The 25,622-nt window shown below is 40.5% G+C and overlaps 1 protein-coding gene across 1 annotated transcript in view; it reads left to right on the top strand.

The window, feature by feature from the left end:
* The window catches only part of DNAJC13 (DnaJ heat shock protein family (Hsp40) member C13), a gene marked incomplete in the record, with an annotated part of 3,140,357 nt that overhangs the window by 2,223,303 nt on the left and 891,432 nt on the right, over positions 1-25,622 (top strand). The window contains 1 exon segment of the mRNA XM_044066722.1: positions 334-469. Coding sequence (XP_043922657.1) covers positions 334-469 — 136 coding nt within the window.

Here is a 25,622-nt window from a genome sequence, read left to right as displayed (position 1 = left end):
CGGCTATGCAGAAAAACTTAGCAAAATTATCTGTATTATGGTTCAAGTTGTGGTTAAGATCTCCTGACATCAGTCCATCCTGCACACTAAATAAGCAAGCACAGAGTAAATGCTACACTTGGCTATCCTGACAATTGTATGGTTTGTCTCTTGCAACCTAATTACTGTAAAGTAGCATAATTTTAACTTGATACACTTGGTTTAGTTGCATTTGTTTAAGCCTATCTGCTAATCCTGTGATGTTGATTCCATTTGTTTACTGCTGTTAAAAATAAGCATTTGATGCTCATCTCATGTTCTTATGTTGATGAGAAATACTTTTTCCCATTACAGGATGTATTTGAAAAGGTGAATAAGGCCTATGAATTCCTTTGCACTAAATCATCAAAAATTGTGGATGGTCCAGACCCTGAAAATATCATCTTAATTTTGAAAACACAGAGTATTCTTTTTAACAGACATAGAGAAGGTAGGACAGAATTTAAATGTTAGTTTTTGACCAATGATTTGTAACACTTGGGTCTAAATTTTGGACATTTATGTTAACAACAACTTAAGTCTGCTGTGAAATGATTAAAAGGATACATTTCATAATGTTAGGAAAAGCCAAACACTTTTACCTGAATTTTGCACTAGTCTGAACCAGAGAGCTAGAAAGTATAAATTCTGCTAGAATGTATTTTTTTTAAATTTTAACCTGTTTTTCCAAATTATTGTAGCTGTTTAGTATTTGTTCTGCTTAAGCATGTTTGTGAGTTGTCACATTAATCATGGTGATATGAAGAGACTTTTGCTGAAAATGCATTGAGATCTTGATTTAGTTTATCGTGTCATGGCAAATTTTGTGTATTAAAGCCTGGCTGGTAGAGACAGCACAGCCCCTTCTCTCCTCCTCATACCAGGAAATGCAAAAATTTAGCTCCAAAAGTGTGCACATCTTTCGTTAGTCTTATTTACCATTTACTTCATAACTAATGCAGCAAGCAAGTACCCTGACGTAAGTGTGTTACCCTGGAAACACTACTGTTCTGGCATCGAAATTGTCATCCTTTTGGAAGAACGTTTCCATTTTCCCTACACATGATCTTCCTGTTTTTGGAGGTACATGCCTATTTTCAGGATTGACTTTACCCCATCTCACAATTTTCTGAATCCCCCTAATCACATTCACAAGTTATTTTTAAAGCTATTACACAGAAAACTACACTACATTACTACTATATGAATGAAACCAATAATTTGAAGAAAGGAGGACATGCATCTTACATCCCCCTTTTTCAGAAGCAAAAGTAAATGACGTATGGCAGAATTTTGCAGTATGGTTCACTAAAGTCTACATATTTTACACTGTCTCCTTGATAATGTTCTTATATTTTCCATCATTTTTTGTCACACTCTGTTTCTTAAAAATGTGTTTCTTAGTAATGTTGTGCTATTTGGTATTCAGATTTTTTGCTTATTAGCTGCACAGGTGTCTGGTTGTATGAACCTACTTTTCAAGGCCTTTGGTCCAAATTTCAGTGTCTGCAAGTTGAGGGGCATGTGCCCTTCTTAGGAATGTGGAAACATGGTGATCAAAGGTGAGGTTGTTGTCAGCCTGTGTGCCCAGGTCTCTCACTACTAATTGCATACTTAGGTTGTTGCTACTGATGTGGTAGTTAGCAGGAACCTCGCTCTTACCGAAAGGGATAATACATTTTTTGCACTGAGTTTAAGGCCATGACTTTGGCACCCATCATTTGTTTGTGTAAAACCCTCTTGTAGGATGTTGACATAATTTGGAGATTCTGTGACCACTCACAGTTTGCAGTCATCAGCAAACCTTGTCAGCCACAGACCTTTATATTTTGCTTGTACTTTGGAGAAATAGATTCCAAACAATAGAGGCCCCAGGACTGATCCCTGTAGATTGGAATACCACTGGTTACAGGTCTGCTGGAGTTGGATTCCCCTATTTTGACTTTTGTGTGTTCTATCAGTGAGCCAGTTAGTGATCCATCTAATGATACAAGGGTCGATACCTAGCAAGGTGAGCTTGTCAGTGGTGCCTGAGTGGGGGATAGTGTCAAAAGACTTGGCTAAGTCTAAGTAAGCAGTATGCACAGATTTCCCCTTGTCCAGGGCCTTGGTGACTGTCTCAAAGAAGTCCACCAGGTTTAACAGGCATATTCTTGTTTTGACAAATCCAAACTGAGTAGGGTCAAGTGTCTGGAGATTACCTCTTTCTTTGTTGATAAGGTCCAGGCTGATTCACTCCATGGCCTTGCAGATAAGTCTGGTCAGGCTGGTAGGTCTAAAGTTCCTGGGGTCACTGGAAACACCACCTTTGTGCAAGGGAATAACGGTGGCCGTTTTCCATTCAGCTGGGATGAAGCCAGTGCATGGAAGATAACGTAACAGTTGGGGAGCATTATATAAACATATGCATTTTTACAGTACATAAACAAGTCATTCACATTGGTTTAAACTCAAGAATTGCAGGTATATGTAGTAAAAAATTGACAGTAAGATGTTTGATGAGATAACATAAAAGATGTAGAGGAAGATTAGATTAGAATCTTTAATTATAATGTTTTTGGGTTTTAATTCTGCTCTGGTGAAGTTGAAGCACACTTGACATGTATCCACACCGTACATTATTATTATATCTAAAAATGTCAGGGGACTGAGAATGGCAGCAGCACCACCCCCACCCCCACCACCCCCACACACACACACACACACATGTCACAACTGCTGCTGGTTCGAACAGCATCAAAGGAAGTGACCCACAGATGATTGCAGTTCTGTGTTTTGGGGTTGTAACTTCGCTTGTGTGAAGCATCAGAAGACATGACTTTGGGGGAGGGCAAAACCCACTACCTTTAAAAATGAAAAGATAAAGCACCGATGCATGTTGATGAGGGTGGGAGAACCTGTACAAGCAAATAGTGTCCCATGCAGCTTCACCAAAGAGGAGGTACAACCAAAGACCTGCTGCTTCAAACCAACACAGAATAAAATAGATGGCACCTGCTTCACACAACAGAAACACTGAATTACCTGCATTATGTATAGCCATGGAATGTTAAAAATGACTATGTTTTACACTTAGCAGAGACTGCAGTGTTTATTATTGCTTTTCCGTCTTAGTGACTTGTTTTGGGTCCAGTCCTGCAAAGCTTACTGAAACTCAAATGTGAATACTATCTGTTGTCCGCACATGTTAGCATTTGTGGTTAACCTAAACACGTGGACACCTACATACACGGGCATAGTCTACAAGTAAACTGTGCTAAGTGGCTCTACCCCAGCTGACAAATAGATAAACAAGTACATTACTGCAGCATTTTTAATTATGAATTTTAAACTACATTCCACACGGGAGAAAAAGACAGAGCTTGGTTGAGGGTACAAGTCTAGAGACCGATGTACAGTTCCAAAATCTTGCCTACATTCCTGCCCAGTAACAAATTTCTGTGTTTCTGTAAGTCACCTTATTCCTGCATAAATATTACAAAGCATATAAATGTCTTTCTAACTACAACCAGCAACAAAAATACTTATCGAGCATGAACGAGCCTTAGGGCAACTACAAAACAATTTCTGCTGTAGATTGACGTCTCCAGTGTTCACCCGTGCTAAGCTTCACAAAGTATTGTTTTTATAATAGCTGTTGGAGAACTCCTTAATGATATCTGTTCCAACAACATGGTTAAAAAAAAAATCAGTCCTATAGGACTTGGGTTTCCCAGTTTCAGAAAAAAGGCATTTGTGATTATTACCAAAACGCTAACTCAGTTCAGAATTCTGCACTGTTTGTGGGGGACAATGGCCCAAAAATAGAGGACAATTTTTAAATATTGCTCTTACAAACTTAGAGTTGACAGAGTAAGTGGTTTTAAAATCGCATGAATTTTCTGAAACATATGGTATGAAGTCTGAAATTGAATGTCTTTCATTATTTTCTGACTTCAGTGCTAAATGATTTGCCAATGATTAGCCAGAAAACTGCAATTTTATGAGAAGCAGACCAGAAATATGAGGCAAAAATCTCTGGACATTTTGAGAAAATCTGGTCAGTTGAGATGAGCTATGGAGAAAAGTGATTTTTTACAGTGGTGGTGTGGTGGATCGAAATAAACTTTTACCTGGAGGAGCAGGAACTAGTGGATGTAATGAATGTCTGGACTGGAGATGCACAGAGAGGGTCAGTCACAGTACTGCAACTGCAAGACTAGTCTAGTGCAAAAAGAAGTTAGCTCGCTGCTGTTGCTGGCCTAGGCGGACCAGTTCAGGTACTACAAGTCAGCTACAGCTCGACAGACTGCTGCTGTTTTGCACTTAAGCACTACTACGGATGGGTCACACAGACTTTACGGGACTTGGGACTACCTTAATTTAAAAAAAAAAAAAAACGCTTGAGAGAGAAATTCGAGAGAATTGTCCATTTGCCCTCCACTGCTCCATTTGCTTAATTTCAGTCTGGTGGTGACCGTGACTCTTCTGATTCTGTGTATCTAGGCAGCCAGTTGTGTTGACCAAGTTGACTAATGAACGAATGACTTTTAAAAAAAAAAAAAAGTAAACTGAGTACAGTCTAATAGCGTCAGAGAAAGTAGTGTAGACACACCCCTCAGCCCTAGCCAAATTTTGACAGGCTGGCAGTGTGCCTCACGAAGCTGACGTGATCGCACATGCCCTGCATGTGATGATGTCAGCAACAAAATTAACAAAAAAAAATTTTGAAAAAAATAACCTGGAGATTCGGGAATTGAAGGGGCCACTCTGGAATTCGTGGCACCCCATTATTTTACCCCCAAAACTGGTAAATACTGAGGAATTCGGTACGTTTGAGAGGTATGACTATGTAGGTTATATCCTGCATAGGATAAAATAACCTGCCAGTCTTCCAAAGCCTTGGGGCTTCTTCCACAAATGCAGCCAGGCTGTCTATGGCATGAGCTCCACAAGGAGAAAACCTACAGCCTGGATGCCAAAAGCACTGTTTGTACATATTGTAAGCACTTTTTATGAGAGAACTTCTGCGTATTTTGTTGGAGTTTAGTGTATTGTATTGAGGCAAGTGTGTGTTGGGATTGTCAGTGTATATTTTGCTTGTGATCACTGCTTTTGACAACCAACTTACTTGTCATTGACTCGTTGCAGTTGTGCTAACCAGGAATTAGGCTTCTTTTCCAGCAGAACCATGGAACAGCTTACCAGTCTCACTGTTCTACCTTTCTACAGCTTCATGAAAAGAAAAACTTGCAAGGAACCCTGACCAACACAGCAGGTTCAGTCTTGTTACTCAACTGCTTATGGTTGACTACGGTTTCCATTACTGGTTGCTCTAACCATTTACTTTCCTCTACAGATCCCTCTGGTGTAGCTTTTTTAGCCAGCATGGACTGGACCAAATTGTTACACTCCCAAAAAATATGCTCTCTGTTAACACTGTCTTTCCCATTCTACCTTCAGTAATTACGGTCTGTCTGAGGAAAAATTCACTGAAGTCTGCTTGGGGTATAAAACTACCCCAGTTTGGCAGAATTTTTTTTTTCTTGTCCCTGCACTCCTGTATTGCACACTTTTAGTTGACTGTTGTATGGTGTTGTGTCCATTTAGGAGACCAAACCCAGTAGCTCCTGACCCATCTGTTATTTTCTGATGTTTACATATTTTGGATTTACTCTTAGTGTTAATTGTTGAAAAATCCTTGTATTCAGTAAGTAGCCAATTGTTTTATTTTTATCTCTATTTCAAATATATGTAAAGCCTATAGTAATTTTTATTGTCTTAGCATCTATTATGTTATCTGTACCTTCTTCTTGGAGCTTTTCTCCCCGGGCCTCTACTGAAAATGGACATGTATCCAGCTAGACTAGCCCGGTAAACAAATGTAAAATAAATAAGTAATATAAATAAATAAGTTCTAACATTTCATCCCCAGCCACTTGTAAATGAAGAGGTATGAATCATGAATAATATAGCTCACTGGAGATGGAGGAAGTTTAAAGGAAAGCAGTGCAGAGAATACCAGGGAAAGTGCATTGCTTATCTGTGGTAGTGCTAGACCAGCATAAGATGGCAGGAGAACTGGAGGCCAAACATTGGTCACTTCCTCCTGGTAAGTCTGCTTGTGAGGCAGCCTCTCAGCCCTTGTGCCCTACCATTCTCTTGCCATCTAGAAGTTTTGAGCTTGTAACAGTCATCTGCTGATGACCAAGATCTTTGCATAGGTGCTCCTCTGTCAGTGACATTGGCAGTGTATCCTGGGCTGTTATTCCACACTACCTTTCATACTGTTGAACATCCAGAGCAGGACATGTGCATGCATAACCTATTTCCATTGAGGCTTTTCTGGAGTACTCCAACTTGTGCACAGTGGTTGCAGTTGAGACTAAGATGACATGTTCTCAAACCTCTCATCAGGTGCATATGTTTGATTAGTATGATTACCACTTTGTTCTCCCCAGTGGCTGCAGTGCTGGCAGTATCCCTATTGGCTTATGATGGACAGAACACCTCTGTAGTTCATTGCTTCTGTACTGCGAGTTTAGAAGGCTGGATTGTTGGGAGGTTTCATTTTCTGTAGCTTTGGACTTGCCTGTCTACCAGTTATGCCACTTCCTTGACACTATTGTGGTGGCGTCTGTTATGAAACCTTGTGTCACAAATGCTTGGATCGCAAATGCTCAATCCGCAAACCTTGAAATCTGCCAGTAGGCATTACACTTTACAAAAAAAAAAAAACATTTGTTTTGAGCTGTTATGTTGTGACCATCCCTCCACATCCCCTGAAATTCTGTGTACCAACTCCATGGCCACATAACATTGGTGAATGGAGAAAGTCTGCAGTGGTCTCACACAGTAACATTTTTCTTTCTGTTACTGGTCCGGGCAAATGATTATTTATGATCTACTACATTGAGGATGTACAGAGAAGCCACTTGGGCAAGTTGCCGCTGCTGAGCTGGGTTCTCATTCAGTCTGTACCAGAACTGGACACGAGGAAGCAGTTGCTGGAAAAGACTCGTAAGCTGCAGGAGACATACAGACAGTTCCCATAACCTGTTTATGATGCTGCATATGGACATGCCTATTCCACAACATTCAGGGTCATACTGCCTGATCATACATGGTCACACTCATCTGGACTTCCACATAAGATGCACCCCAAGATGTTTACCAGCCCCACATTTTTTATTTATTTTTTTTTAATAAGTATTCTGCTCTTTGGAAAGATATATAACATAGAAGTAAGAATTCATATGCTCCCTTAGAAAGGTACCAGTAGTAAGCATCCCTGCAGAAGCTGGGACACTCATAAACTCATCCTCTAGTAAACTAAGAAGAAGCCTTCCTCGCAGACAAAAAAAAGCCCAAGGCCACTAGGACTACTGGCTGATGTTCTCAGCAGTATCTGTCTTTGACTTTCTGCAAAGCTGTTACCCTCTGGCTTGGCATGAAGCAGCTAAGAGCAAGTTCTGTCTCTCATCAACTGCCTGAAGAATTATCACGAAGAACACTTGGGTCGTTTAGCTTCTGTAACAGGGGCACGTATAAGGGCTCATTGCTCCTCTTCCATACTCCCCTCTACCCTGAAACCAGGTTTCTCCTCCGAACATGGTACTGCAGCAAGAATTTTCAATCCCTTTTGTGTACACGTGATTATTGAGCTGGTTCCCACAAAGATGATAGGAGTATTTTTACTCATGTTCCTTCTTGATGCCTAAAAAGGATTTGGGGGGGGGGTCAAGATTTCAAGGCATTTGATTTTGTTCAGTACAAGTCATTCAGTATTTTAACAGTCCATTATCTGTTCTATATTCCAGATCATGGTGCTTACAGCAGTTTCCTCTGCTTTAGCATAATAGAGTTATCAGTTCATAACCTTGCCTATTGACTTGTATTTTGCACTGTATATCTTTATCAAGTGCTTAAATATAGTGGCGGTCACTCTACAAGTCCAGGTATCTCTCATGTTTTCTTGCATAGATGACTGGATTTTGTCAATAATTGAAGCCCTGCAGAACTTTGCCCTTGTAGCAAACCACTCTGTCGAGGAGATGCTGCACCCAGAGAAGTATCAGGTCTGCCCATGGCAGAGAAAAATTCCTGAGATTGATTATGAATGTGATGTGTGCTATAAGTTGCTGACTTTAGAGAGGATAGAGCCCTACCCACTTTGTTCTGAGGCTCAGTATAACTTTAGTTCAGCATAACCCTTTTTCTTGAACTTATGGCTCATGATGGGTACCACAGCTTGCCAGATTCAATATGAAGGTTTCTGACTGGGCTGCAACCTTCTTGTGGGAATAACTTTTGAATAGTCTCAAAACAACTGATTCCCATTTTCTCCTGAAGTGATGCAGAAATGAAAGTGGTGACTTGGTGTCCAGCTTTTCGCAAGGTCTTTTGTTCCTCAAACACCTCTAGGCTGTAGTGGGAAAGTGGGAAGTGCAATTCAAGTTTTATTCAGCCATGGTTACTTGATTTTGCCAGGAACAACAATCTCTGTATCATTTTAGAAATCAGGGTAGTTCTGCTTGATTCTTTAGGCACTGCAGGTTTTTCCTTTTTCTCCATCCTTGCCCATTACTAATTCAGGCATAAAGCCTTTCTGTGTTAAGAGGTGGGGGTCATTCTCAACTACTTTGGCAGAAGACCAGAGTTCTGTGGGAACTGGCCATAAGCCAGTAGTTGTTTCTTGTTGCCAAATACATTTCAGGGGTACGTCATGTCATAGCATATGCCCCTCAGATTATGATTGTAAGATAAAATGAGACTTTCTGGAAGAAATTAGAATATCCACATAATATATTTTTTAACAAATCCAGGAAATGCAAAGTTGCTGCAGTTCTTATGACAAGAATCATTTCATAGGATGCTTTGCTCAGATGTATAGTCTGTGTTATGGAGAGGAAAGTTTGTTTATGGCTTCTGCTGAATCTGTTCATTCAGGGAGTACTTCTGAAGCTAGTGAGTAATGGTAGTGATGGTGGGGGGGTTGCCTGTCATGTTCCTAATAACTTTGTTGTGGTATTCTCAAATTTGGTTTGTCCAGCTTCAACTGCTGGCCCAAACACCTCCCTGTCCTCTTCCTGACATTTAGGACCACCTTATGTAGGACATTAATGTACTAGATCCCAGCCTGGCTGTGTATGCACTACATGCTTAGGTCCTGAATTCAGGATAGTAGCTAGGTTGTGGCACATTGTGTGAAGTTTCACTGGTTCTCCTGGCTTTCTGGAACTGTCAACCCAGTCATATTGATCTGAAGTGGATGACATTCACTTTATGGGTCATAGATAAAGATCTTAATTCTTTTTTCCTATAATTCCTTCATCCTGGACTGCATGAAGTTCATTTTCCCACTGTTTCATCATTTTATGATCCTGTAGGTAATGAGGCAGTGTGGCCCAACTGGATGTGACATAGTTCTTTGTCAGAGGTATTCTTCATCTCGGTTTGCCAGTTCACCCCCCCCCCCTCAGTAAGATCTGAATTTTGTCCCAGAAAGACCAACTTTACCTGCTTTGAAACTTTGTCATCCAGTGATATGTGTTTCTTCTCCTGAAAGGTACATTTTCACTTGGTTGTTGCTTTAGCCTGGAGAATCTCAAAGGTCCAAGCTGTCCGTAGCAAACATTTTAATGTTTTTCATAAGAAGTGGGACACCTTGTACATTAACGTATAGACTTATTTTTAATGTATTCATTTGTTAATCCGGTAAGTGGCCTGATCATCATGGACCCTTTTTCTCTGTGACCTAGCACATGCACAAGGTTAAGTTTAATATATGTAGACACTTTAGTGCAGCCAGTCAACTGACATACTTTGGGAAGTGGCAGGAAACCTGAGTACCTAGAAAAACCCACTCATATACTGGGAGAACATGCATACACCACCTAGACATTGGGATTGAACCTTGGACCTGTGAGGCAGAAAATCTGACCCATGACCCATTGTGCTGTCCGCCCTTCTGTACCTTGGATCAGTCTGTGGTATACTCTGGAGGGATGTTGTTCTTGTGTTCTTGACCTCTTTCATTCTTGAGGCCTGTAAAGAATTAAGGAAGGAGGACACACCTTTATTTTTTGATGTGCTGTTTTCCACGCTGTACCTTCAAAACATTAATTCTTCTACCAGTCAGACATGCCCATTTATTCCCCAGTTCAGTGGGAATGCTTGTCCTGTGTTGCAGTGAGAACTGTCCAGTGGAGGCTTTCGTTCAGGTTTCCATGGATGTGATTTATGTCCATGCTGGCATACTGGCTGTAAGGACATTTTGTGTATGTACCCTAACCCTGCTCCTGGGTGGGGGACATGCTACTTGCGTCATTGTTTGATTCTGTATGCTTTCCCTTACAAGCATGCACTCCCATACATTTGCTATGAAGGTTGTGACCGAGTGGTGGCTCTGTGAGACAGTAGCCCATCCCTAGGGAATGCATATGCTTTGCTTGTCCATCATGCTGGCAAATAAAATAAGAGACTCCGAAATTAAATTATATAATTGGTATGGTAATTGAGAAAAATTTACTTTATTTGCAGATATTTTGTACCTGATAAAATTAGGGGAGAACATCTCAGTGTTGTGGAGTATTCTGAAAAAAGTTTCAAGTCTTTTCAGCATACAAAACTAATGAAAGTAAAACAAAGGCTATAGCTGGAAAGTATGTACCCACACATGATTTGGTTCAGTAATACCCAAAATTAAGAGGGCATGATATGAAGTACTTGGGGTAGAGAATAAAAAGGATTATGTTATGGCAGTTAAGGAAGTATATGAAGAGACCAAGCAAAAGGTAATAGATAAACTGATGAACAGGAATATCTTGTTTATGGATATGGCTAGCAAGATACAAGCAGTAAAAATGCTTTAGTTCGTTAAGTTGTATACACAGGTCAGCTATATTTTTATTAACAAGAGAAGAAGTTGTGGATAGCAACTAATAAAAAGTTGAAGGATTTTACCTGAGAGGAGAAGATGGCAAGAGTCAAGTGGGATAAGTTCATCTTTTCAATAAAACAAGATGGTTTGGGATTACCTGATTTTGAAGGGAGTTTCAGAGCTACACCATTAAGGCTCCAATAAATAGTGCAAGCAGAAAGCTATAATTCAAAGTGATTATGAAATGGGGGAAGCTCAAGAAGTAGAGAGAGTAGTATTTTGGATGCAGATTCTTAAGGAGAATAACAATAGCCATGCAGAATATTATATTCGTAAAGTAGAAAGTATTCTAAGAACTAAGCCAAAATGGGAATGGAGAAAGGCGATTCTACCGATAGGGCTAAGTGCAGTTAGAGGTACAGAGAACAGTCAAGAGGGGACAGGAATTTACTGGCAAAACTGGCAAAGGAGCCAAGGTACTGAGATCAAATAATTAGAGAGGGAAAGGTAGTAGAATGGGAAGAGGCCAAGAATAAGTTTGGATTGCAGGCTAGAGACTGCCTTCCGTATCAAGGATTGATATCAGAGTATAACGAAAAAGAAAGGGATAGGGTAATCCTGAGTGAAAGACCAGCACTGGTAGAGTTTTTAGTAGAATCTAGAATAGAAGCTGCTGTTAAAAAAGGGTTAGTTAGAACATATTAAATATTGCATGATGATTATAAGAATCAATCCGAGGAGGTTAAAAAGATTGGGAAGAGAGATGGGATAAGCAATTCACAAAGAAACAGATGATATATGTATTGCTCCCAAATATGCAATAAAGTCTAGAAGATTTAGGATCTTTGCTTGGAATTGTTTGCATGGGTATTTTTATACTTCAAGCAGATTCCAAAGAAATTTTCCTCCGGTAAATTGCAAATGTTGGAAATGTGATGGGGAAAGAAAGATATACTTGGGAACATATTTTTTTGGGAGTATAATGAGTCAGCAGGCTTTAAAAATTCCCTGCAGACTACTCTTTTAGAAATACTGAGTGAGCAAATTGGTGTAATTAAGAAAATAATTTTTTGTTTATTTATGTTTTTGAGCTTGGTTACGAGATCTGAATTGCTTAGACATAATAAGACCTTGCTAAGTTTAATTCTGGTGTTTGCCAAAAAAACAATTACTAGAAAATGGAAATCAAATCTAAACCAACCATGTTTGAAGCAGTGAAATATAGTAATAGGGATAAAAGAACCGGAAGTCAGGTGTTTAGACAAGGGAACAAATTACACAGAAAAAATGGAATTGTGAGAACAGTACTCGCAGAATAATGTTGTGGCAGAGGAATGAGGTTTAAGGGAGGGGGGAGAGGTTGAGTGAGCTATGTAGTGTTGGTTTTACAATGACTGTACAAATTATATGTGATGTATAATGTTTATAACTGAGACTGCCAAAATGGTTTGATGTGATGTCAGTCTTCATTTATTCCTTGACCTGTGGTTTCGGTTCTGAAATCGGAACCAACTCTGCAGTACCACAGCCCCCAAGGACCAAAACCTCTCTAGCTTTTCTCCATATCCATAATGTTCCTCTCCATTTTACCTGAGATCTCGTTTGTCACTTCCAGTGTCAGATGCATCACCAAACCTCTCGCGCCAAGTACAATTATATTTTAAAATTCCTTCGTTTTTCTCTTATAGTCTCTCTATATTAGTCTAGAAACTCCCTACTATACATATTTTCTCCTTTAAACTCCTTTCCACCCTTTTTCACTTCAGTGAAATCTTCACTACTCATAGTTGGTAGACTTTCTTACATTCCTTTTCACTTTCTACCTGAAAAAAAAATGTTATATTTATCTATATATACATACCGCTGGTATTCTTTGTCTACCATTGCTGGTAGCACTTTTCTATACACTTTCTTTTCCGTTGTTGTCTGTACGTATACCTTTATACCCTTGGGTATTCTGAGCCTACCATTGCTGGTAGCACTTTACTGTAATTTTTTTCCCCACTATCTCTAGTTGCCAGTTCCCCTCTGTGTGTGCTAGATATGGCTGATAAAGGAAAGGACACCTCTGGCTTTAAAAAATGTCAGAAGTCCGATAGGAAGATGACAAATTCTGATGGTCATTCGTTAGGTCATTCATTATGTCTGTATTGTTTAGGCTCATTACATCTTCAAGAAGACTGTTCAATATGCCATGGGTTCAGTCACTGAACCTTAGTTGAATGAAAGAATAAATTAATGTTAAAGGGCATGCTTAAATCTTCTTTTGAGGAGACCTTATCTGGTTTCAGATCTAAGACTAATCCTTCCTTCTCCTCCAAAAACCAAGAAGCATAAGAAGAAAAGTTGCTTTGCACCAACCTCCCCATCGGTACCGGTGACCAAGAAACCTAAACTAGAGGGTCTACAGATGGCTATGGAACCAAAAGCCTTTGCTCCGAGACCACTTGCATCTTCAGTACAAGAGCAGACATTAGAAAAGCAAGACAAGACTTCAGAACCAACAACCTGTGTTCCATCCACTATACCTGCACAGACATGTACTGTCCTGACAGTAATTCTTGAAGAAGCAGAGTACATTTTTCCAAGAACGCAATATTCCCCATCTATAGATCCATATGTGGGACAGTCATTAAGTCCATTTTTAGAGAGATCTAAATTTTTGTCCACCCAAATAGTTCACTTCACCAAGAGCCTACCAGAAATGAACATGCTGAGGCTGGTGGATCAGGTTCTTGCAGCAAGAGGATTGCCTTCTATGTCCTCAGTTTTGACTACTTCAAGTTCTGGAACTACTTTCTCCACTACTCCACTAAATCTTCCTCCTCTGACCCCATCTGTACGTTTGGAGACTCAGGCTCCGATCCTTCTGGTACCAACTGTTTTGCTCTGGCCAGATCTTTTTCTCCAGGGCAGACTACTACCCTGATCTCTTCAGTCCTTTCTGAACAGGACGGCTCCTGGGGTGCGGATTACACTGTTGGTTCTGGGGGGCAGGTTTCAACTCAAGTTTTCTCGGAGCTGTCCCTGCACCTCGGGGCCTCAGCACGTGTGAGCTCCATTCAGGCTTTGGCAGCAGTCTTTTAAGAGTGGGGAGTGACTTCGGTTCCAGGCTCCATTCCATCTTCAGGGGGACCGGATTTCCAGGTAATGGGGAGGGCTTTATCCTCGGTGGGCACCCAGTCATCTGTCCCCCAATCGGAGTTGATCACTCACCCTTACTCTCGTTCTGACTCTCATCCATCCTCTGCATCGGGACAGTGAGGGCCAAAACTGTAGGAAATACCTGTCCAGGTTTTATCCTCTTTTGACACTTTTTCAGATTATCCCACTGAAGAAGTTCCTCGCACGAGAAAGTGCAAGAGGAAGCACTTAGATTCTCTGGAAGAATATGTCACTGAAGATATTGACTACTATGAAGGGGAGGGTTCCCCTAGGTCACGCCCTGAAAGATGTCTCTTTTGGAGACATCCTTGAGATCCTTAAACAGAGGAGTGGCTGGAAGCCCAACATCCCTCCCCTGAGGAGTCCGTATACTTGCAAGCTTTCGGCTCTTGCCCATTTACTTCTTAGGTAACTCCTCCAGCTGATGATCTCATCAAACTGTTCATGCAGCAGGCATAGAAGGCTCTTGATTCCGTAGAGCTGATCCCTAAGAGGCCAGACAAAATTATCTCAGCTTCTGAAGACTTTCAGTTTTAGGCTAAAAGGGTTAGTAGTAAATGCCATGGTGGTTGTGACAGTCACAAAGAAAGAACTGTCTGAGGAGAGTTCCACCATCCATCCTCCCAGTCATGAGTCTCGGGCAATGGATAGTTTCAGGAAGTTGGTATATGCTTCAACGACTTGTGCTCTGCGATCATTGAACTTTATGGCACATTTCACTAGACTCCAAAGGGATTTAATTAAGGAGTTATCAAATACCATTATAGGAGCAGTATCTGAAGAAGTTCAAGCAAGGTTGCTTCTCAGTTAGCCACCCTTGAGTCTATTTCCAACTCGTCTGTAAGGCTAAAAGCACATGCAGTCAAAGGGATGACCAGAGCAGCGGGTTCCAGCTTAGCCATAAGGGGACACACTTGGATGCACTTATGCGAATTTGTGGAGCCATTCAAGTCTTCGTTCTTCAATGCATCCTTCGACGGATCTTCTCTTTTTGGGCCAAAAGTTCATGAAACTTTGTCCAGGTGTGAGATGGGAAGACCCTTTCTGCAGTGGGTGTACGTTTTTCTACGCCTCAATAGTCCTTCTCTGGGAACCAGAGGAGTGGAAAGATATGGTTCCGAAAGTCCCAAGGGCCTTTACAGGGCACACATGGTAGTAGCTCCCCAAGGGACAGTGGGGGGGGGGGTTAATGGAAGACACCATCCACAAGGCAGACATGACCTGCAAAATCAGGGTTCCAGGGATTCATTCTTGGCCAGTCCTTTTCACTGCACCTGAAAGGAGGCTCAATTTCTTGCCTCTGGAGGCAGTCAGGGGATGACTGTACTTAAACTAACATGCCTGGCTAAAAATAAGTACAGATGTTTGGGTGCAAATGGTTATTACCAGAGGATACTCTATTCCCTTTCACACTCATCCCAAAAAACTCAAGAGGATCCCGGATGTCGCACCCAGTCAGAGGGAACCAGCAGTTCAAGAAATTGAAAAACTGCTAGAAAAAGTGTCATTCAACACCCCCCCCCCTCCAGACCAGAAAGAATCCAGAATTTACTCAAGGTTCTTTTTAGTGCCAAAGAAGATGGGACTGGAGTCCAAAATCTCAGTGTTTTGAACAAATCAGTTTGACAAATAAAATTCCAGATGGTCACAGTTCAGTCCATCCTTCCCTTCTTAGGGAAGGACAATTGGATGTGCTGAATAGATCTCCAGGACACGTATTACCACATCAAGATAGACAAGCGCTCCAGCAGATTTCTCCGCTTCTGGCTGGGAGTCAGTCATTATCAATTCAGAGGCATGCCCTTTGGTCTCACCACAGTCCCCAGGGTGTACACCAAATGCATGGTAGTGGTAGCGTCTCAGTTGAGACTACACTGACACTGAATATTTCCTTATTTAGAAGACTGGCTCATCACTGCTCCCACCAGGCATCTCTTATAAAAATCAAGCAATTATGTCCTTCAGACTTGTGCCTACCTCAGAATTGTAATAAACCATGAGCAATCTCATCTGATTCCAACGCACAATCTGGAATATGTATGGGCAGATCTGAGTACGAACACTAGCATAGCTTCGCTCCCTTTTCCCTGTTTAGAAAAAATCTGGCCTCAAGTCAGGAGAATCAGCAGTAGCATGATAGTAGCTGCATGTCTGGTACTGCAGGCTGTAGATTCTATAGCAGCAGCCATTATCTTAGATTATCTACCTCTAGCAAGATTCCACATGAGGATTCTCCAGTGGCTTCTTGCATCCCAGTGGTGCATTCTTCAGCCAGTTGTCACCTCATATTTTAGTGACCAACCATTGCAAAAGAGATCTTCTGTGGTGGGTTCACTCTACAGATATTTTAGCGGGACGACCTTTCATACAACCCCAATCCCAAGCCATAGTGGTCATGGACACCTCCCAGATCGGGTGGAGGGGCATTATCTAGGCAAGACAGTCCAAGGCACTTTGTCACTTAGAGAGGCCAGCTTGCATATCAGTGTCCTAGAGGTGAGGGCAGTGCTATTAGCATTGCAAGTCTTTCAAGCTGTTCTTCCTCCAGGGACAATTGAGATCCAGACAGATAACATGTCAGTCGTCTGGTACATCAACAAACAGGGATGAACCAAGTCTTATCCCCTTTATTGAGAAGCACTCTGAGTTTGGGAGTGGGTGATCTCTTCCAACCACTTTCTAATAGCCACGCACATCTCTGGGACTTCCATTGTGGTAGAGGACAAGCTGAGCAGATGCATCCTCATGCCTCACGAGTGGTTTCTCAACCCAAAAGTGGCACAGATGATTTTTTGCCACTTAGGCAAGCCTTGCTGCAACCAATTTGCATCACCCCAAAACAAGTGCAGCAGCTAATTTGCCCTGGTCCCTCTTCCAGGTGAGTCCCCGAGAGATGCACTCCTTCACAATTGGCCCTCGGGACTTTTATTTATTTACATTTGTTTACCTGGAAATTCCAACTGGATGCAGGTCCTTTTTCAGCGGATGCCCGGGGAGAAAAGCTCCACATCGTGTACATGATAAATAGAGATACAAAGTTGCAGCAATAGTAAACATTACAGGTTGTTGGCTTTAATACAGTAACAAGATATTGATTATCAACAATGCGTAAAGTAAATGTTGCAAGTTAAGATAGTTTCTTGTCGTTTATAATATTAGTAACAGAGTTGTCAGACAAGATTTTAAAGTATGTAAAGACAACTAGCTGATTCTGGCTGTGGTTAGTAGTGGCGTCAGTATAGTTGAGTTAAGAGTCTAGGTGGTGGGGTGAAGGTGAGGGTGGGGGTGTTAGTCTGGATTAGAACAAGGACAAAGCCAGTGCAAATTTAAGTGGAATTTGAGCACAGGCTTGAAAAGGCTGCTGGAAGGTAGAGTAGTTATAGAGGGTGGAAGATTATTCCAAAGTTTAGATATAGTACATGAAAATATGGCTTCGCCTGATGAGTTTTTGGGTTTGATAACCGAGTTGATTTTTGTTCCTTGATCTTGGGGGCCTAGCGGAGTGATAGGGTTGGAGAAGGGTTTGAAGGGAAGGGATGTTAAGGGGGTGGTTAATAAGTTTGAGTGAGGGTGAGTTGATTAAAGTGAAGGAGTTGTGGGAGTTCTAGCCGGTTTAGTTCTTTAAGGGAGATATAATAATGGCTGCAGTAGGAGGTTCCAGTGGCAAATTTAGCAATTTTGTTGCGACAAGCATCCAGCTTGTGTAGGTCTGTCTGTCTAAGGTTGGTAAGTATGGGGCATGCATAGAGTAGGGTAGAGATTAGCTGCCTTAGTTAGGAATTGGTGGCTTTGATATAATGCACCAAGTTTCTTGTGAACTTATTTTATTGTGAGAGATATGTGGTTGTTAAATCTAAGTTTGTTGTCTATTCCCACACCAAGTAATTTTGTGTGTTCTGATGTAGAGATGATGGTATTGTCTTTGGCGAGAATGTTGAAGTGGGGGGTGTTTTGGGTGGCTTTGGAAAGTCGGAACAGGAGAAGTTATGTCTTATTGAGTAGGAGCTGAGCATTGGATAGCCAGCTTTCTACAGAAGAGAATGATTCCTGTATGATTTGCTGTAGTTCTGGTAGAGTGGGGGCATAGCAGATGAGAGCAGAGTAATCTGCGTACTTTATAAGAGATGTTTGTGTGGTGGCAGTATGTAGGTTGTTAGTGAAAAGTGAGAATAGCAGAGGGCCAAGGATAGACCCTTGGTGACCTCCGAGAGTGACTGGGAGACAAAGTGATATGTTATCGTCCCAGATTACTGATTGCTGGCGTCCGTGTAGATAGCTGTGGAACCAGTTGCAGGCTGATTGTGAGAAGGAGAGGTTGGGGAGAGTAGAGAGTAGTATCTCATGAGATACCATGTCAAAGGCCTTTGAGAGATCTAGAAATATGGCAGTAGAAAAGAGGCCATTGTTTTTGTGATGAAGTATACTGTTGGTGAAGGAGAGCAGAGCGGAGGTAGTGCTGTGATATGGCCTGAAACCATGTTGGGTTTTGGAGAGGAGATTATTAGCTAGGTGGTAGTTGGAGACCTGGGTGTTGATACATGTTGATACCATTAATCCTTCAATTTCTAAAGAAAGCAACCAGGTTGAAGAGCAAAGTGATCCTCATTGCACCATTCTGACTACAACAAATTGTTCCCCTTCCTCTGGCCTCATCTGATTCCGCAACCATGGATTCTGGATCCAGCTCCAGATCTCCTGTCCCACCCAGAGGGATTAGTTCACCCGAACCTCCAGAACCTAAAGCTCACAGCATGGCTTCTCCACTTCCAATGCTTGCCAGGCATAATGTTTTGTCTTCTCCAGTCCGTAAGATTATTTTAGCTTCACATAAACCCTCCACTAGAAAACTTTATTGTAATAAATAGAAAAAAATTCTCATTTTTGGACTGTTAATGACATTGATCCTTTTTCAGCCACATCAAAAAAAGTCTAGAGTTCTTGACATTACTCTTTGAAAAAGGAGCTTTTGCCTCTACCGTCAAGCTTCAACTAGTGGCCATTTCAAATTTTCACAGTGGGTCACAGGATGCCTCGTTAATTTCTCATAAACTTTGCAAGGCCTTTTTGAAGGGTACCTTGATGCTGAAACCTCCTTATAAAAACCCACATGTCCCATGGGATCTAAACTTGGTTGTCCAGACTTTGATATAGCCCCCTTTTGAGCCTGCAGCCACTTGTGATCTAAAGTACTTGTCTTGGAAACAGCTTTATTAATAGCTATTACCTCTGCTAGAAGAATTTCAGAGTTTCAGGATCTTTCTTGTAAATCACCATATTTGACCTTTCACTGAGATAGGATTTCTTTAAGGACTAATCCATCATTTCTACCAAAGGTTGTTTCGGAGACCAATATTAATCAGACCATAAATTTACCCATTTTCTTTCCAAAATTTTCAAACAAAGGTGAATACTGTCTGCACTTATTAGATGCCCACAGACAGTTGCATTTCTACCTTCATAGGACAAAATCTGTCAGAAAATCTGATCAACAGTTTATTGCCTTTTCTAGTGCTAAACTGGGTAGACCAGTATCCAACGTGATGCTTTCTAAATAGTTGAAAGATTGTATATCCTTCATACACACCAAAAGGAATGTTAAATTACCTGGACCTGTTAAAGCACACACTACCAGAGCGGTAGCCACTTCTGCAGTTTTTCACTACAGAGCTTCCTTGGATGACATTTGTGAAGCAGCAATTTGGAGTATCCCACATACATTTATTACTCATTACAAATTGGATTTGGCCTCCAGGGAAAGGGCATCCTTTGGTTCTTTGGTGCTCAGGAATATACTTCCATGAGTCCACCCAAGGTAAAAAGTAGCTGGGGACCTCTCCCACAGGTCAAGGAATAAATGAAGACTGACAACATCAGAAAAAGAAGTTATATACTCACCATAACTTTTCGTTTGTGGTGTTGATCTTAATTTACCCTCGACTCCCCTCCCTCCAACCTTAGATCTCTGTTGGTGGAATGAGCTGAGTCTTTATTTACAGTGCTTTTAGCCATCCTTTACCAGATATGGTCTCCACAAAAGTAACTTTAGGATACATATCTTGTCTGTCTGTCTGTCAGTCAGTAAACTCGATCTGAGATAAAATGGAGAGGAGCATTATGGGTAGGGAGAAAATCTTGAGAGTTTTTGGTCCTCATGGGCTGTAGTATGGCCGAGTCTGTTCTGATTTCTGAACTGAACCCACAGGTCAAGGATAAATGAATGAAAACACGGATGGAAAATTATGGTGGGTACATAACTTGTTTTTTTCATTTATTAAATGTATGACTGCATATGTTAAGTGATAATTCATTAAAGATTATTGAAAAGATAGTTATTTAACTTGGGAAGTGGAAGTTTGTAAGATAAACGTGATGGCAGTAAAAAGTGTACATGGTAAAGTGAGAATAAGTTGTAAAGTAATGGCAGTGAGAAAGTGAGACACATGGTTTGCAGATAGCATGGTTAAAGTCTGATTATGTATGAAGTAAGACAGGAAGTGTAAGTTGGCAGGAGATGCTTAGAATCAGTAAATATGATAAATTCACAGGTGCTAAATGTTATCTTTGAAGACACTTTAACATAGTCAAGGTTATTAAGCGCAAGTCAAAAGTTATATGTGAATTGGAAAATAAAAAGCACATGACTTTGTTTCAAATTGTAACATTTAATTTCATCAGATATCTTGGGCCATTTGGCTTGTGATAGTAATGGCAAAACTAATTGTCTGCAAGCAACGAGAATTTTTATTTGTACACATTCAGGAACAAGTCACACAGTTACAGCACAAACTAGTTAATGCAGTTAAGCAACATTGATATGAGAAACAATTACATTAATTCCGGATACACAGTACAGTAATCACACACGCACACAAACACAAGTTACAAGATACATTTTAGAAACTTTATAGAAAAGTTACTGTTTAGAGCTGTTTGCTGTTTCAGATGGCATACGGTTGCATGAGCAGGAAGTCTGTCTTTAACAGGGTTGATATTACAGTAGTTGCAGGAGAAAAGCCTCTTTTCAGACTGGTACAATGCTGCACTACAGTATCATTTTTCTACCTGCCACAGGCTTCAGTACCACTTACTTAATTTATTCTAGCTTTATTCTACTTAACAATCAGCTTGTGTACTTCTGATGTCTCTAGTTTAGAAAATCAGTATGGTATGACTTCCATTTAAATTTTTATTCCTTATATAGTAGTCACAATGTACGTTTTCTGTCTTCCTATGCTAGGTAAGGCAGTGTGCACAAACAGTGATATATTTCAGAAACTTTATAGAAAAATATACTGTATAAAACAGTTATAGTCAGTACAGTCCCCCATGGTTTAGAGAAAAAATTATCTTTCTTCTACACTGCTTTTCAAAAAAACACCTTAAAAGAATACCTTAAAACACATTGGCTTTGTCCCTGCTCTAACCCTGGCTAATATTTTTCTCGTCAGTCATGCTCACCCCATACTTTGCTAATCTATTGTACTAGGATGCTGACCTGAATTAACCAGTTATTTAACATCTCACTAGTATCTAACAAGTTTCCCTTCTTACTACTTTATAAGAATCTTAATATTAGCTTTCCTAAAAAAAAAAAAAAAAAGGACTCTGTATATGTTTTTCCATATTTAGAATCTCAACAATGTTCTACTATTCATTTTACTATTGTATATATTGTATGTTATGTTGTTGCCTGTGCTTGGAGCTTTTCTCCCCGGGCCTCTACTGAAAATGGACATATATCCAGTTAGACTAGCCCGGTCAACAAATGTAAAATAAAATAAAAATATTGATGTCTGAACAGCTGTTTTCAGATGAAATACAATGTCCTTCAGTTCATAGAAAGTGGAAAACGATTCGCATCCTTTTTGTTCTATGAATCTGCACAATATATCCAGAGATTGAATAACTTCACGTCAGCTAAAGCAGTAGTCTTTTTAAGAATTTTCTTTGACATTCTTGTAATAGCCCCTAGATAACTGATAGACTTCCTGCTCACATAATGACTACAGTATATACAAGTAAATACACTCTGTGGTCACAGCGTGCAGCCGTACTGGCTATGCAGTTATGCAAAGTGAAATACATGGCAGTGATCTACACAGGATTTGACTTGGCTATGCATTTAAATGAAATATGCACTTAACCAGTATGCATTAATGCGGAATACACTCCAGTGCATTTCCATTGACTAGAAATGGGACTGAATGGACTCTCTGCATTTAAGCAGAATCTGCTTTTATCTGGTATGCATTTAAGTGGAGTCAACTGTAGAGCCAACAGACTCTGAGTAGAGTGGTTGCTGTTGTAAAGTAAACCAAAGTTCTTATTTGTATTTATGTGCAAGAAATGAGTAATGTGATTTATATAGAGTATTTCCAATTGCTTATAGTTGAGGTAATTGTCACAATAATGCCATATGTTGTGGTCTTTTCAGTACCAGTTAGAAACTAGGGATTCTGATAAAGCTAGCTAAAGAACTTGTTGGTAGTCCCATGAGTCTCACTTAAAGTGCCTTTAATGTGGACACTCATGGTTGTAATCACAGGTCTCCACAAATTTTAAGTGTTTTCTGATTACATTTTCTAAGAGCATGGAGTTAGGCACACACCATTGTCATTTTTGCTCAAGGAGAAGGTCCTGAAAGTTATGCCTTTGTCAGCCTGGTTGAGAATTTAGTAGAAAATCTGTATCTGTTTTGTGTCTTTTGAATTTAATTGAAGTCTTGATCTCCAGGATGCCTTTTAATCACCAGGGCTTTTGAGTGGAATATGAGGTGTTAGTGTCTTCAGAGTCGCCATGCTCTCCACGATCATCATCTGGCTTCTAAACCTTCTTATTGGTCTCTTTTGGTGGAAATATCCACAAATCATATTATAGGTCCATCTTTCTTTCATACATGTAAAATGTGCTGTTAACAGATGCCTCACTGATAGTGCCAGGTACCTATTTAGCTTCTGTACGTTTCTGGAAAAATTATCCCCCTACAAAGGTTACTCCATGTAAACCTGCTACAGCAGCAGGCATTGCTTCTTGCCTTGGAAATAAATCTGAGACTGGATTTGCTTTTATCTTATTTGACAGTCCGTCGATCTTACACAACTGATAGGGATTCTGGTGTGCCTTCTTTATAGAGAGGGAATTTTGGTCTGTCAGTGAACTTTGGATAGGGGTATCACTTTCATACATTTATATCCCAAGCGAGGTAACATGCCAGGCATAATAATTTTATGAAGCGCTCTCCTGGATTGGAATGTTGAAGGTTTTTAGTTAGAGTTTTCTCTTTGTGGGGCATCCAGTTGAGCCACCTGTTTCCCATAGAATGCATTTCCTGCCACCTACTTATTTGAAGAAAAAGGGGGAGTAGGTAGTAGATTTACATTTCTCTTCCATGGTTGAAGAGATTCATGTATACCTTCCCACCATTTTCACTAATTCTGTGATTAATCACATTTCAGAGAAGAAATATCAAAGAATATCCTCCTAATCCCATAGTGAACAAAAAGATTGTGAGTTTTAGGTTTTCAAATTCCTGCTAGCACAAGAAATCTTCCTTGTACAGACCCACCTTCATATTGGTTAATATCTGGCAGCACCTCAGGATATACCTATTGGTTGGGTATGAAAGGTATGCTTCAAGGCTTTCATATCACTGGTAGTACAAGAAACGTTCCTGGTACAGACAAAGGAAGATGCCCTCCCTCTAGCTGAGGTGATAGCTGGCTGCACCTCAAGTCAGTAATCCCAGTTTCAATCCAGTGATCTCTCTGGGCATCCTCGTTGGGTTCTCAGTACAATTGAAGAAAGTAAGGAAACCTTTCACTCACCAGACTTATTTTGCTAAGTGGAAGAGGTTTTAGATTTGGGTGGAAAGTTGTCTTATTCCTCAACTGTCAGTGGGGGCACTGGTATAATTTTCTTTATTTTTATTTTATTTTATTTTGTGTTTGTTGATCAGGATAGTCTTTCTGAGCTGGAGGCCTCTCTTCTGTGGAGTCTTGAGGAGAAAAACTCCAAAGAAACAAAAAAAAAACATTGTAAATATAATGGGGGCAATAAATTGGTACAGTATTGTAAAAATTAGTTACAAAAGTGTAGAAAATTTAAAAAAAAAAATGTATAACATACATTTTAAAGACAGAGTTGCAAACTTAAGAGCTGTGCGGCCAAATGTGCTTTTCTTGGAACTTTGCACTAAGTTTGTGGTTACAGTATCTGAAACTGCTCCCTTTACTCTGAGGTACTGTGGTCTTAGAGTTAGTATAAGTAAGTAACAGGGAAAACAGGGGGCAATCCCCCCTCCCCCTCAAAAAAAAAAAAAAAACTTAAAACAGTTTGAGAGCAAGTTTGACATTCTCTGAGGTGGGATTGCATTTTTTTCATCTGTGGGACTTTTGAGTTGCACTTTTGATAGGAAGCTGCTTTTGACACACATTCAGCATTTTTATGATAGGGTCTCCTTTTCACAGAATGCATGTGTCATCTGCAGGGCCGGCCTTAGCTGAAATGGCGTCCTAGACAAAGTAGTGTTCCAGTGCCCCTTAAGCCCAACTCACACCATACTCAAGAAGCACCCACAAGTCACTCCCCAAGAAAGCCACTCCAGTTTTTTCCTTCAGTTATTTAAATGCATAGAAAAAAAAGAATATAGTCAAAACTGCAAGTGAAGGTGGGATTTTCCTTTAATAAACCTGGTGTATCTGTTGTTCTTTCACACATATTTTGCTATAAAAGTCATGTCCTCAGAAAATTAGAAGCCCATGTGCCTTGTTTCAAAGGGTTGCTTAAGTTAATCTAAACAGTTTAATTTACTTTGGGGTAGGCGAGCAAGCCTTACAGCTCAGTGAAAGTAGAGTAGCAACCTCTATCCTCCCTGTGTACAGTAGCTTAAGCATCGGGGACACAATACTATGCAAAAGAAAGGAGCACTTTTTTAGGGAGGTACAAAATATGTATTTGCAGTTAGAATATTTCAGCATCAGAGGAACAACCTTGTACAAAACTAGTTGTCCAGCAGCAAACTATAACGCTTGTGTTACTTTTTAACAGGATCACCCTCCCAAACTCAGGAACTCCACTCTGCTTTCCTGAAGACACTGGAGAATATGAAGTTCTCTTCAAACACCATTATATTGGGTGACTTTAACTACCCAAACATAGACTGGGAGCACTACTCAAGCCCAAACACCCTAGCCCAACGGTTCTTAGAATTTATAAACTCAAATGCTATGGAACAACTGGTCACCACTTCCACAAGAGGGGAAAACATATTGGACCTGATCATCACCAACATGGGGACTCTATGTTCCATACCAGAGGTATACCCCTCATTGGTAAGATCTGACTATAAATTAATCACTATGGACATCCATATCCTGTCCCCACCCCCAGCAAAGGAAACCACACTCAAAAACTTCTCAAAACCAAGGTGGAATCCTTCAAAGCCCCAGGGCCAGTGGAAAATATGGCCCAAACCGCAGAATCCTTTACAAACGCATTCTGTGTATACCTACAGGAATGCATGGATCGTGCTATCCCAAATAAAACGAAGACACACTCCTCCAAAGGCAGGAGACCTGTC

The sequence above is a fragment of the Protopterus annectens genome, chromosome 3.part1 (assembly GCF_019279795.1).
Source record: "Protopterus annectens isolate FY-2018-M chromosome 3.part1, PAN1.0, whole genome shotgun sequence".
Classification (NCBI taxonomy): domain Eukaryota; kingdom Metazoa; phylum Chordata; order Ceratodontiformes; family Protopteridae; genus Protopterus; species Protopterus annectens.
This window is presented reverse-complemented; position numbering and strand designations above follow the sequence as displayed.